This window comes from Oncorhynchus mykiss, chromosome 5, assembly GCF_013265735.2.
Source record: "Oncorhynchus mykiss isolate Arlee chromosome 5, USDA_OmykA_1.1, whole genome shotgun sequence".
In the NCBI taxonomy this organism is placed as follows: Eukaryota; Metazoa; Chordata; class Actinopteri; order Salmoniformes; family Salmonidae; genus Oncorhynchus; species Oncorhynchus mykiss.
The window spans coordinates 74,742,538-74,756,947 of NC_048569.1; the positions used below are offsets into that span (position 1 = coordinate 74,742,538).

General features: G+C 42.6%; 1 protein-coding gene across 2 annotated transcripts in view; it reads left to right on the forward strand.

Moving 5' to 3' along the window:
- The window catches only part of LOC110524560 (mast/stem cell growth factor receptor Kit), a 40,820-nt gene that overhangs the window by 13,189 nt on the left and 13,221 nt on the right, over positions 1–14,410 (forward strand). For both annotated transcript variants that reach the window (XM_036978396.1, XM_036978397.1), the window contains exons 7-12: positions 4,722–4,837; positions 5,131–5,245; positions 7,011–7,195; positions 12,040–12,146; positions 12,423–12,549; positions 13,105–13,209. In XM_036978396.1, the coding sequence (XP_036834291.1) occupies positions 4,722–4,837; positions 5,131–5,245; positions 7,011–7,195; positions 12,040–12,146; positions 12,423–12,549; positions 13,105–13,209 (755 nt within the window). The remainder of the gene's footprint in view (positions 1–4,721; positions 4,838–5,130; positions 5,246–7,010; positions 7,196–12,039; positions 12,147–12,422; positions 12,550–13,104; positions 13,210–14,410) is intronic.

A 14,410-nucleotide genomic window follows, 5' to 3' on the forward strand; every position in this document is an offset into this window, starting at 1 on the left:
TCCATTGGGACTATTACACGATTTCCTGAGGACTAGTAAGATGAAAGTCCTGAGAATGTCCTAAAAAGGTCCTGACATGGTCCTCAATGACGTCATGTGAACTTACTGGGAACTAGACGAAGGTCCCCCAGAGAACATTCCCTTGGTACCATCAATTGACGTTCTTAGAACCTTCCCAGAACGTTAGTGGGATAACATAGTAGGAATGTTGCAGAATGTCATCTGGACGTCCCCTGTTTGCTGGGTAGGTCTATTGATGTAATAATATAAAGGAAGAGAGGTTTAGGCCTAGCCCCAGAGAGATAGAGATATGCCTGTGGCATGCTACAACACTGACATTAATTAATTTATACTTGTCTGATAGGTTTCTGTGTCTGTTATACAGATATAAGCGTACAGAAAGAGGCTAATTCGTAAATTGTCAATTTTAATATTTTTTTGAAAGATGAGCATCATATTTTTATATTATGGAGTCATTCTGGTAGCCCTAAAACATTCTTCCTCACCTCATTCAGCTGTCAGTCATTTGGAGCACCAGTGCGCACTGCCTTCATATCATAGACCTGCAGTATATGGGGTCTCTGAGGGGTCTTTGGCCTGGTTTACTAACTACCTCTCTCAAAGAGCACAGTGTATAAATTCAGAAAATCTGCTGTCTCAGCCACTGCGTGTCACCAAGGGAGTACCCCAAGGCTCGATCCTAGGCCCCACGCTCTTCTCAATTTACATCAACAGCATAGCTCAGGCAGTAGGAAGCTCTCTCATCCATTTATATGTAGATAATGCAGTCTTATACTCAGGTGGCGGCTCCCCGGATTTTGTGCTAAATGCTCTACAACAAAGCTTTATTAGTGTCCAACAAACTTTCTGAACACCTCCAAAACAAAGGTTGTGGTTTGGTAAGAAGAATGCCCCTCTCCCCACCGGTGTGATTACTACGTCTGAGGGTTTAGAGCTTGAGGTAGTCACTTCACACAAGTACTTGGGAATATGGCTAGACAGTACACTGTCCTTCTCTCAGCACATATCAAAGCTGCAGGCTAAGGTTAAATCTAGACATGGTTTCCTCTGTCGTAATCGCTCCTCTGTCACCACAGCTGTCAAACTAACCCTGATTCAGATGACCACCTTACTAGATTACGGAGACGTAGATCGGCAGATCGGCAGGTAAGGGTGCTCTCGAGTGGCTAGATATTCTTTACCATTCGGTCATCAGATTTGCCACTCATGCTCCTTATAGGACACATCACTGCACTCTATACTCCTCTGTAAACTGGTCATCTCTGTATACCCGTAGCAAGACCCACTGGTTGATGCTTATTTATAAAACCCTCTTAGGCCTCACTCCCCCCTATCTGTGATATCTACTGCAGCCCTCATCCTCCACATACAACACCAGTTCTGCCAATCACACTCTGTTTAATTCCCCAAAGCACACACATCCATGGGCCGCTCCTTTTTTCAGTTCGCTGCAGCTAGCGACTGGAACGAGCTGCTAAAAACACTCAAACTGGACAGTTTTATCTCAATCTCTTCATTCAAAGACTCAATCATGGACACTTACTGACAGTTGTGACTGCTTTGTGTGATGTATTGTTGTCTCTACCTTGCCCTTTGTGCTGTTGTCTGTGCCCAGTAATGTTTGTACCATGTTTTGTGCTGCTACCATGTTGTGTTGCTACCATGTTGTTGTTATGCTGTGTTGTTACCATGCTGTGTTGTCATGTGTTGCTGCCTTGCTATGTTGTTGTCTTAGGTCTCTCTTTATGTAGTGTTATGTTGTCTCTCGTCGTGATGTGTGTTTTGTTCTATATTTATATTAGATTTTTTTTTATTTTTAATCCCAGCACCCGTCTCCGCAGGAGGCCTTTTTGCCTTTTGGTAGGACGTCATTGTAAATAAGAATGTGTTATTAACTGACTTGCCTAGTTTAAATAAAAAAAATCAATAAAAATAATAGGCTATTAGCCACACCACACCAAATCTTCACAAACGTTTCTACATTTTATTAGGGTAATGTCAAAAGCAAGTCAAGCCATTTGTTTTTTGGGAAAATACAAACAGGATAAATTATATTGCGGTGAACACAACATTATAGTTGGAACTTATTTTGGCCAAAGAAACTGGCTCAACAAAATTAAACTATGCACTTACAAACTGGTTTAAACCTTCACGAAAGTTTTAAACAGGCTATATTGGAGCAATTACCAAGAAAGGCTAGTGCATACCATACCCAACAAATGACAGCAATAGGTTAATGAGATTTATTTTACAACATGCCTACTTATAACCCATCTTAAACAAAATACGGAGCACACAATTAAAAAGACAGATCGAACTTAATTTAGCCAATGAAAATGTCTCAAAAGAATTAAATAATAACACATTTTGCATATTTTAAATAACTGGTTTGGGTTAATAAATAGGTCTACAATAATAACAATGATCTTTTAAAAATAACAATAATGATAAATTATTATAAATACAAAAATATAAATGAATGAAAAATGTCTTCCTACCTGAAGAGTGTGTTGCACAGTAGCCTACATTTGTCTGCGCCAACATTCTTCTCATCTTTGTTCACTACAACATTAAAACTTTTCCATACGGAGGACTTTACCCTTGTAGCAGGGCTCCAGATGAACATTTTCCCCTGGTGGCACCAGCCTATGATTTGGTTTTACCCCCCAAAAATGGTGCCATCACACAATAGAAAAAAATAGTAGGCCTATCATCTTATAAAGTCATTCACAGTGTAATAGACTACAGAGATGGTATTTTTTATTTTACCTTTTATTTCACTAGGCAAGTCAGTTAAGAACAAATTCTTATTTTCAATGACGGCCTGGGAACAGTGGGTTAACTGCCTGTTCAGGTGCAGAACGACAGATTTGTACCTTGTCAGCTCGGGGATTTGAACTTATTGAAGAAATAAGTTGTGTAATTATCTTGTGATGTTGGGATTCAAAATATTTGAATGTGCAACCTAATCCAGTAATATGTCATGCATTGTGGGTAGACAATGATGCAATTGTTGTTATATTTTACTTTTCAAATAGAGCTCCAGAATTTTCAGATTTTTGTTGCTTGCATCCTTATGTGCTCTAATATCATAGGCTGATTTATTTGGGGCTAATTCACCACCTGAGTAAGTGGAAAATCAAAATACATTAGCGATATCACTAACTCTAAAGATAATACCCACTCATAGTAGCCATGTATTAATTTAACAGTACATTTAATGTGCAAAAAAATGTCCAATGAGGCCTATGCACTCCGAATGGCCAATGCACATTTCGCTAGCTCCATATCTGTAAAAATAGTTGCTATTGAGCTTATAATTGAAGAGTTGAGAAATAGAAAGTATACCTACAGAAAGCTGAGAACATCTTCTCTCCATCTGTGACAACAGTATAGCTGTGTTTTCCCAGCAACTGGATATTCAAATGTTATACAATTAGAACACTTTTCTTTCTCCCAGAGCATTTTTTTCCCCCCAGGAAAGGAGAGAGAGATAGAATGGCTCGCTGGACACAGAAACAGGCCCCAGCGAAACAGGGGCAGGCAGGCACACACTTTCATGACAGGAATCATGAGGATAATGAACTTTACTGTTTGACCTAATCATGTTTTTAACCTCCTAAAAAATATGTTTTTAGTGAGCTGAATTCATGTGCAACCCGGACCGACGCAACCAATCATTTTTTTTACTTGCACAACCTAGTCAAAGGGTCGCAAAATGCAACTAAATAGTCAGTCTGGAGCCCTGCCTTGAAGACTTTTCACTATAGGCGTACTCTCTAACTTTTGTTTTACTCAATGAAAAATGCCTCCATCTTCGCAATCAACATTAGGCTAGGCCAAGGTTCATCTCTCGCTTTCTTTCCTTCCTCAGCCGCAGGGCAACCCCGGAGAATTGGACGGAATAAAAATTTAAAAAATCTGCCAAAATCCGGCAATTACTGGCTAATGGGAACCCTGACACACACACACACACACACACACACAGAGTCTTGTACAGCTAACCTTGTGGGCACATACAATTCAGTCCCATTCAAAATCCTATTTTCCCTAACCTATACCCTAAACCTAACCCTAGCGCCTAACCTAATTCTAACACTAATTCTAACTTTAGCACTAAACCCCCTAGAAATAGCATTCGACATTGTAGGGACCAACAAAATGTCCCCAGTTGGTCAAATTTTCATTAGTTTACTATCATCGTGGTGACTTCGGGTCCCAACAAGTATAGATAAATATACACACACACACACAACAAAAAAAAAGTATAGTTAAACACGTCCACACACAAATACAGAACAACACACTCTCCTTGCCCTGGGCCTACCACATGATGAATATGTTCATTACACCCTCTCACTGAAATGTAACACCTTTGGTTCCTAACTGGCCCTGGGTCATTGAGAGATGATTACACTTTTATGCAACAGCCAGCCTTTCCCTGGCCCTGCTTTACCACACTCCAGAGCTGCCTGAGAAATTCAGTAAAAATGAATTAGTGCTTCTGGGCTTTTTGTGTGTGCTGTAATACTGTGCAGTTAAACTGTGGGGAAATAACCGTCTTTCTGGTGGTAAAGAATCATTGGGCAGTTGCTGAACCAAGCCTGGTACTGTGTTAATCATGAGGTGGTTTACTTAAATAAATCAGCTGCAATAACACCAGTTGTTTTTTTACATTTTGTGGTTGATTTAATCACCAGGTACAACAGTGAGCTCAGGCTGGTGCGTTTGAAAATGTCAGAGAGTGGGGTCTACACCTTTTATGCCTCCAATGGTGATGCAACAATCAATCAGTCATTTACCGTCTACGTTATCAGTAAGTCATGACATTATATTATCTTAAGGTGCCCTGGAGCCTCACATACATTATATTGGGAAATGTGCAGTCTGAGACTTCACTTCTGCATACTGTCAATATGATGCAATTGATCATTAACATGATGTGGCATTTACGACCAGATTTTCACAGACCATTTGGCGTATGTGTTAAAGCCCAACACCTCTTTCCCCCCCCCCCAACCATCAAAACTGCAGTAATCCAGAGCATAACGGTTGATTTATATGCTATATATACCCACCTGGCATCAACACTAACATGTTTGTGCTCAGGTAAACCAGAGATTGTATCTCATGATGGCCCAGTTGATGGACAGGTGCGATGTGTAGCTGAGGGATACCCTGCCCCACAGATCACCTGGTACTACTGTGAACAGCCTTATATGAGGTGAGATCACTGGGGTAACACACACACATACTCCCAATGATATGCTATGATTGGTCTGTGTTGATAGATCGAGGGAATTTAGAAATTCAACTGTAATGACTTAAAGGGATATTTCAGGATTTTGTCTATGAAGCCCGTTATCTACTTCCTCCGACGTTGCTCTTCATAATATTTCTATATATCTTAATTCCATTATTTTACTTTGTAGATTTGTGTGTATTGTTAGATAATACTGCACTGTTGGAGCTAGGAACACAACAATTTTGTTACACAATAATATCTGTTAAATATGTGAAAGCAACCATTAAAATTTGATTTGATTTGAGAAGACCTTAGTGAGAGGGTTTCAAAATGCTCTATTTGTCTTGACCTTCCCAGAGAATAAGCAGAAGTGGGATTGGACAGGTGTTATTTGTTGGTGGACTGAACTGATCAAGGTTTGGAGAGGTGATTTGTGATTGGTTTGTTGGCTTGGAATGAGATGAACGTTATGATTTGGGGATTGGACAGTATGTTCTCAGAAGTTATTTATAATGATGATGGCAACACCAATCCCAATGAGTCAGAGGCAATTGGCTAATCATTATCCAATCACTTTCAATTAGGATCAATTCAACTTAGCTGTCCAACTCAAACAAACATGCCTATAGTTACCCTTGCCATGTGTATTTTATTGTTTTGTATACTTAAGGTACTAGGTGATGGTATGAAATGTCTTTAGAATGCCTCGATGTTTAAAATCAGCCTTTATTGGCCCACACATCCAACTTTATTGGTACACACAAATAAATAGTCTCACACGCTCTATATATAAACTCCCAGTAATTTATACCCAGTAAACTGTGAGTTTCTATATTTTTATAGAGTGTGCGGCTCTCTTTATTTATTTTTTGATGGCTTGCAGTTTATTTGCCGTTAGTCAGCAGCTCCACACTAAATAATGTTCTCTGAATGTGCTCCAGCTCATGTTATTTATTAGACTATTAACACACACATACTGCACACACATACTGTACACACGTACACTGAAGAAGCTCTGAGATGTTCTTTAAGTGTGACTTGGCCTGTCAGTATGTGGAAAACAGCTGCTGTTCTTGGTACGGTGCTGTGAAATGTGGAGCCTTGCTTGGGGCACTCTCTACTTCTTCCAATCATTGTGCTCTACTTCAAACAACAGACTAATCCCCAGCCTTTTCCCTTTCAACATTATAGCTGTCATCATAATGTAACTTGATGATATTGGATAACACATGTTTTCACTTTGTGGACTTTGTGTACCTCTAAGGTGATGTTGTTTTAGCTGATGTGGAGGATCGTATGGGTTCCTTTAGTTTGCGCTGGAAGACTGGCATGGTTGGGGATGGATTGATTTAGCCTGGGACAGTGATGTTTTATCTGGGAACATTGATTTAAGACCAATGTATGTTCGTATGCGTCATGCCCCAGTGCTGTCCAAAGACTCTCTGTACCTGGCTGTTGTTTTGAAGGACACTTATGGTGAACACAGTTGGGGAAAGAAGGGATGGTTGACTCTAAATTACCTGCATTTCAATCCAAATTTCCTCACTTTTAAATGTCCATGATCTAATGTGAACCCTTAGTCTCCCGTTTGTATACTCAGTACATAACAGTACATTCATCCGTTTTACAATAACAACTGCTGTGTTTAGTGCCACATGAAACAATGGACTCAAAGCTACTGAAAACAACATCCAAATTCAGTCACACTAGTTTGGTAGACAGTTTGTCCCGTTGTCCCCCTCAGGTGCTCCCACCAGATGAACGCCACTCAGGAGGAGCAGGACATTGTCACAGTGACATTGTTGAGTCCTTCCTTTGGGAAGACGGAGGTGGAGAGCAGGCTGAACATTACCACAGGAAGATTCCACACGCTGGAGTGTGTGGCCACCGTGGAGGGAGAGCAGGACTTCACACTGTTCTCTATCAGTGGTGAGTTGTGGTGACACACACACACACACACACATACATACACACACATACAGTTACTGGGAAGGTGCTGTCTGTACCTCTGTGATAGGATTGAAGCTCATCATCCTGCTATGTGTGTGCTTGACTGTGTGTGTCAGCAATTATTCCTGGATAAACACATGCACGCACAACCGGTAAAAATGTGTTTTTTTTTTAAGAGGTGAATTTTGCATAGCCTTGCCTTGTCTCACCTTGAGCAGAGCACTTTGCAGACTCCATGAGAAAAACACAGACCCCTCACTCTCCGGAATCTACCGGCTCAGACAACTTATCTCTCTGGACCCATTCCCAGGAACTTATTAGCATTCAGTATTTTTCATATTAGCCCAGATATGCATTCATAAACCGATGTCTTCCTTACTAGCCGATAGCTGTGTTTTGTGAATGTGAACAATGGACTATTTGTGTACCTCACAACTGTTGGCCTAAAGAGGACTCTACTCTACATAAACCTGCCATAAGGTTCCTAGAGTACTAAAGTAACCCTCCTTCTCTCTCTCACTCACTCACTCACTCACTCACTCACTCACTCACTCACTCACACACACAGTATGTTGTGAAATCTGTGAATGTAATGTTTATAAAATTGTATAAACTCCCTTAATTTTTCTGGACCCCAGAAATAGTAGCTGCTGCTTTGGCAGCTGCTAATGTGGATCCATAATAAATACAAATACACAAGCAGTATACACAAGAGTCAGGAGTTATTGGCGGGGGGCTTGGGGGTGTTTATGTGGTCCTGGTGTCAGCTAGCCTGTCCGTGTGTTTTTAAATGTATGTGTTTGGTGTTAATCCCTAGGATAGCCCTATTTTGGGATTATAATTAAGTACAGTGTCAACAAACCTAGAGAGGACACAGTGACTGGACGGTGTCTGTGTTTGGTTGTCCCCCTACAGACTGGCTATCCCATTCAGGCCTCTCTCATTATATATATTTTATAGACAATACTTAATATGAAATATTCATGAATGAATGTCGTTAATGCAGTACTACATTACATGAACTACATTACTTTCCATCTGTAATTTGTACAGGTCACCAAGAACATTTCGGTCAGACAGCTCATTCCTTCTCCCATTATGTCTAACCTGAGGTGCAGAGTTACAGCTGTTTCTCTTTATGTGGATCAAGGTCGTTTAAGTTATACGCATCATCAACACTCACCCAAACCATTTCTCAATTTGGTTCATCTGAATGTTTACGAATTACTTGGATTTTGACATAGATCTTACCCATTGATAGAGGTTCAAGATTAAACACTCATATAGGCCTAGAGTCTCTTATGTAAACATAGGCAGAAGGACATACCACAAACATGTGTGATTTGTGATAATGTATCATCACTTACTGGCATAAATGGTCATCAGTGGTAGGGTATAGAGTACTTTTGGACCACAAATCCAGCTATCTAGAACATCCTGTTTATATACTGTGGGATGCGCTAGTGGAGTATGACGGCAGATGAAGCAAGAGTGAGAAGAGTTGTCTTGGCGTGGGTATGAAAATAAGATTGGTATGGTGTAGAGGAGGAGGGTTAGCTGCCTGGACACAGTGGGCATGTGGGTGGGCATTATGGACGAGGTGTGTGTGTAGCTGTGCTCCTGAGTGGCGCAGAGGTCTAAGGCACTGCATCACAGTGCAAGAGGCGTCCCTACAGTCCATGGTTCAAGTCGGCTGTGAATAATAATATTTTTTTCTTAACTGACTTGCCTAGTTAAATACAGGTTAAATAATTAAAAAGCCAGGCAATCTCCTCTCTGCAGAGCATGACAGACCTGGGGGAGCATGTGCCCAGGCTTTAGCGCTCCTCTCTGCAGAGCATGACCGACCTGGGGGAGCATGTGCCCAGGCTTTAGCGCTTCTCTCTGCAGAGCAGGACAGACCTGGGGGAGCATGTGCCCAGGCTTTAGCGCTCCTCTCTGCAGAGCAGGACAGACCTGGGGGAGCATGTGCTCAGGCTTTAGCGCTCCTCTCTGCAGAGCATAACAGACCTGGGGGAGCATGTGCCCAGGCTTTAGCGCTCCTCTCTGCAGAGCATGACAGACCTGGGAGAGCATGTGCCCAGGCTTTAGCGCTCCTCTCTGCAGAGCAGGACAGACCTGGAGGAGCATGTGCCCAGGCTTTAGCGCTCCTCTCTGCAGAGCATGACAGACCTGGGAGAGCATGTGCCCAGGCTTTAGCGCTCCTCTCTGCAGAGCAGGACAGACCTGGAGGAGCATGTGCCCAGGCTTTAGCGCTCCTCTCTGCAGAGCAGGACGGACCTGGGGGAGCATGTGCCCATGCTTTAGCGCTCCTCTCTGCAGAGCAGGACAGACCTGGGGGAGCATGTGCCCAGGCTTTAGCGCTCCTCTCTGCAGAGCATAACAGACCTGGGGGAGCATGTGCTCAGGCTTTAGCGCTCCTCTCTGCAGAGCATAACAGACCTGGGGGAGCATGTGCCCAGGCTTTAGCGCTCCTCTCTGCAGAGCATGACAGACCTGGGGGAGCATGTGCCCAGGCTTTAGCGCTCCTCTCTGCAGAGCAGGACAGACCTGGAGGAGCATGTGCCCAGGCTTTAGCGCTCCTCTCTGCAGAGCAGGACAGACCTGGGGGAGCATGTGCCCAGGCTTTAGCGCTCCTCTCTGCAGAGCAGGACAGACCTGGGGGAGCATGTGCCCAGGCTTTAGCGCTCCTCTCTGCAGAGCAGGACAGACCTGGGGGAGCATGTGCCCAGGCTTTAGCGCTTCTCTCTGCAGAGCATGACAGACCTGGGGGAGCATGTGCCCAGGCTTTAGCACTCCTCTCTGCAGAGCATAACAGACCTGGGGGAGTATGTGCCCAGGCTTTAGCGCTCCTCTCTGCAGAGCAGGACAGACCTGGAGGAGCATGTGCCCAGGCTTTAGCGCTCCTCTCTGCAGAGCAGGACAGACGCGTGGAGACGTGCAGGGAAGTCTGGTGCACAGTGGGAGTCCTGGCCGAGTGTTTAGACGCTGTGGGAATTTTGGACGCAGCCCTCCATGGACCCAGGGAGTTGTAGGGGAATAAAATAGGGATGGAGGGAGAGCTTTCAAAGCCACTAACAGGTTTACAGAGGATTAGTTCCTGCATACTCTGCATTCTCAGATGATTTGAAATGGAGAGAAAGCCTCTTATGGCTAAAGAGCTTATTACACCCCAGTGTACAGAGCTAGCAAAACAATAACACATCACAAACCGCTACACAAAGGAACAGAAGACTCATTATACAGATATACATAACAACAACAGCAGCAGCACCACCACATCATGCAGCACAGCATTAGTGCATGCTGCACAACTAGAATGGGAATTAAGGAATTGGGTAATAAATAGTATACAAAATACAGAAAACACAGTTTGATTCAAGTAATATGATCACCTTTGAGTGATCACTGAAAGACCACAATGTAGCACATATGATACTGCTCAGTGCTAAAGGCTAATATGTTGCCTAACATTTAAAACTGATTTCTGTCTATCAGTGTTCCTCACTGATATCTTTCTCTTTTATCTCTGTCTGTTATATACAGTGGGGCAAGAAAGTATTTAGTCAGCCACCAATTGTGAAAGTTCTCCCACTTAAAAAGATGAGACAGGCCTGTAATTTTCATCATAGGTACACTTCAACTATGACAGACTAGAAAATCACATTGTAGGATTTTTAATGAATTTATTTGCAAATTATGGTGGAAAAATAAGTATTTGGTCACCTACAAACAAGCAAGATTTCTGGCTCTCACAGACCTGTAACTTATTTTTTAAGAGGCTCCGCTGTCCTCCACTCGTTACTTGTATTAATGTCACCTGTTTGAACTTGTTATCAGTATAAAAGACACATGTCCACAACCTCAAACAGTCACACTCCAATCTCCACTATGGCCAAGACCAAAGAGCTGTCAAAGGACACCACAAACAAAATTGTAGACCTGCACCAGGCTGGGAAGACTGAATCTGCAATAGGTAAGCAGCTTGGTTTGAAGAAATCAACTGTGGGAGCAATTATTAGGAAATGGAAGACATACAAGACCACTGATAATCTTCCTTGAACTGGGGCTCCACGCAAGATCTCACCCCGTGGGGTCAAAAGGATCACAAGAACGGTGAGCAAAAATCCCAGAACCACACCTAGTGAATGACCTGCAGAGAGCTGGGACCAAAGTAACAAAGCCTACCATCAGTAACACACTACGCCGCCAGGGACTCAAATCCTGCAGTGCCAGATGTGTCCCCCTGCTTAAGCCAGTACATGTCCAGGCCCGTCTGAAGTTTGCTAGAGAGCATTTGGATGATCCAGAAGAAGATTGGAAGAATGTCATATGGTCAGATGAAACCAAAATATAATTTTTTGGGAAAAACTCAACTCGTTGTGTTTGGAGGACAAAGACTGCTGAGTTGCATCCAAAGAACACCATACCTACTGTGAAGCATGGGGGTGGAAACATCATGTTTTGGGGCTGTTTTTCTGCAAAGGGACCAGGACGACTGATCCGTGTAAAGGAAAGAATGAATGGGGCCATGTATCGTGAGATTTTGAGTGAAAACTTTTGTTATTGACCAAATACTTATTTTGCACCATAATTTGCAAATAAATTCATTAAAAATCCTACAATGTGATTTTCTGGATTTTTTTTCTCATTTTGTCTGTCATAGTTGAAGTGTACCTATGATGAAAATTACAGGCTTCTCATTTTTTTAAGTGGGAGAATTTGCACAATTGGTGGCTGACTAAATACTTTTTTGCCCCACTGTATCAATCTCCAACGTTACACTGATACTGTATGTCTCTCTCTGGTGTGTGTCCCTGCAGAGAGAACAGTTCCCCATGAGCTCTTCACACCTCTGCTGATTGGCATAGTGTCAGCCTCCGCCCTCCTCATCCTCATCCTCATAGTGCTCTTCTACAAGTACCTGCAGGTAACTACCCGAACTCACTACCTCTACTCAGGTAACTACCCAAACTCACCTCTTCTCATACATCACAGCCACTTCTACAAATGGTTACACACCTGTATAAACTTTGAAAATTACACACAGTAAGTCATAGGCAAAGATAAGGTACAGTAGCTCACCTTTAAAAATATATTTGCATTAACTCAGAGGTCAATAAACTTTATGCTGAAGTACCACGATTGATGTGAGTTTAATGGTGTCCTCTGTACTTATCCAAATATAACTCTGCTGGCCTCACAGAAACCCAAATACCAGATCCAGTGGAAAGTCATTGAAGGTATCCACGGAAACAACTATGTGTATATTGACCCTACCCAGCTCCCATACGATCACGAGTGGGAGTTCCCCCGGGACAAACTGCGTTTCGGTGAGTTCCTTTGCTATCAACACACTCAGAAAAAGCACTGGTAATCACCAAGCAGGGAGGATGCCCCAGACATCTTACAGTACTGTATGTATCATCTCTAATCCAGAACTGTATGATATACCATTTGTTTTAATATTATCTAGGTCTATTTTATGTGTTTCAATCGATAGCAGCAGGTGTTGAAATGAAGTGTATTTTGTTTTGCTATTTGGAGCCAGGCAATGTATCTTTGTTGTGACATCATACCTTATCCCCAGGGCCTGTCTCAAAATGATGGATTTACACTCTATTTGCTCACCAGTTGGTCACACTTTTACAATAGCCCTGAGCATACACTAACTGCATGATGTATTTAATGTAGATGCTTTCTTTAATAAAGAACACCAACCCCTCCCTCTAAGCAAACGCTCTGTTGACATTTTGGAGGGTTTTTTTTTCTCATCCGAACCACCCCAAACAGGATCCTGCATGTCCTGGTAACAGGTGGCGGAGACAGGATGTGGGAGAGGAACAGGATGGAGTAACATTGGTCTGTCTGTCTGTGTTTCCATGCAGGGAAAACTCTGGGCTCCGGAGCCTTTGGGAAGGTAGTGGAGGCTACTGCTTATGGAATGTCCAAAGCTGATACAGTGATGACAGTGGCGGTCAAAATGCTCAAACGTAAGACATCACAAATTATGATAAAAATGCTGATATAGCAATGAAAAGAGACACATTTTGGTGATAGATGTGTGTATTTTAAGGTGTCTGACTGATCAGACCTGGTCAGGTCACACTGTCAGAGAGAACCCCTGCCCTTAACTATGGGTGCTAAACACCCGGATATTTAACTAAATGTATTTGACTAGCTATTGACCGTGTGTGTGTGTGTTTGCATTGATGTACACAATACAGTGCATTCGGAAAGTATTCAAACCCCGTGACTTTTTCCACATTTTGTTACGTGAAAGCCTTATTCTAAAATGTATTAATTATTTTTTTCCCCCTCATCAATCTATACACAATACCCCATAATGACAAAGCAAAAACTGTTTTTTTTATAAATGTTTGCAAATTTCTTAAATAAAAATTGAAATACCTTATTTACATAAGTATTCAGACCCTTTGCTCAGGTGCATCCTGTTTCCATTAATCATCCTTGAGATGATCATTAATTGGAGTCCATCTGTGGTAAATCCAATTGATTGGACATGATTTGGAAAGCCACACACCTGTCTATATAAGGTCCCACAATTGACAGTGCATGTCAGAGAAGAAACCAAGCCTTGAAGTCAAAGGAATTGTCCATAGAGCTCCAAGGCACAGACCTGGGGAAGGGTCTGCAGCATTGAAGGTCCCTAAGAACACATTGGCCTCCATCATTCTTAAGTGGAAGAAGTTATGAACCACCAAGACTCTTCCGAGAGCTGGCCGCCCGGCCAAACTGAGCAATCAGGTGAGAAGGGCCTTGGTCAGGGAGATGACCAAGAACCAGATGGTCACTCTGACAGACCTCCAGAGTTCCTCTGAGAAGATGAGAGAACCTTCCGGAAGGTCAACAATCTCTGCAGCACTCTACCAATCAGGTCTTTATGATAGAGTGGCCAGACGAAGCCACTCCTCAGTAAAAGGTACATGACAGCCCACTTGGAGTTTGCCAAAAGGCACTAACTGACTTTCGGACCATGAGGAACAAGATTCTCTGGTCTGATTAAAACAATTTTGAACTCATTGGCCTGAATGCCAAGCATCACGTCTGGAGGAAACCTTGCACCATCTGTACGGTGAAGCATGGTGGTGGCAACATCATGCTTTTGGGATGTTTTTCAGCGGCAGGGACCAGGAGACTATTCAGCATCGAGAGAAAGATGATCAGAGCAAA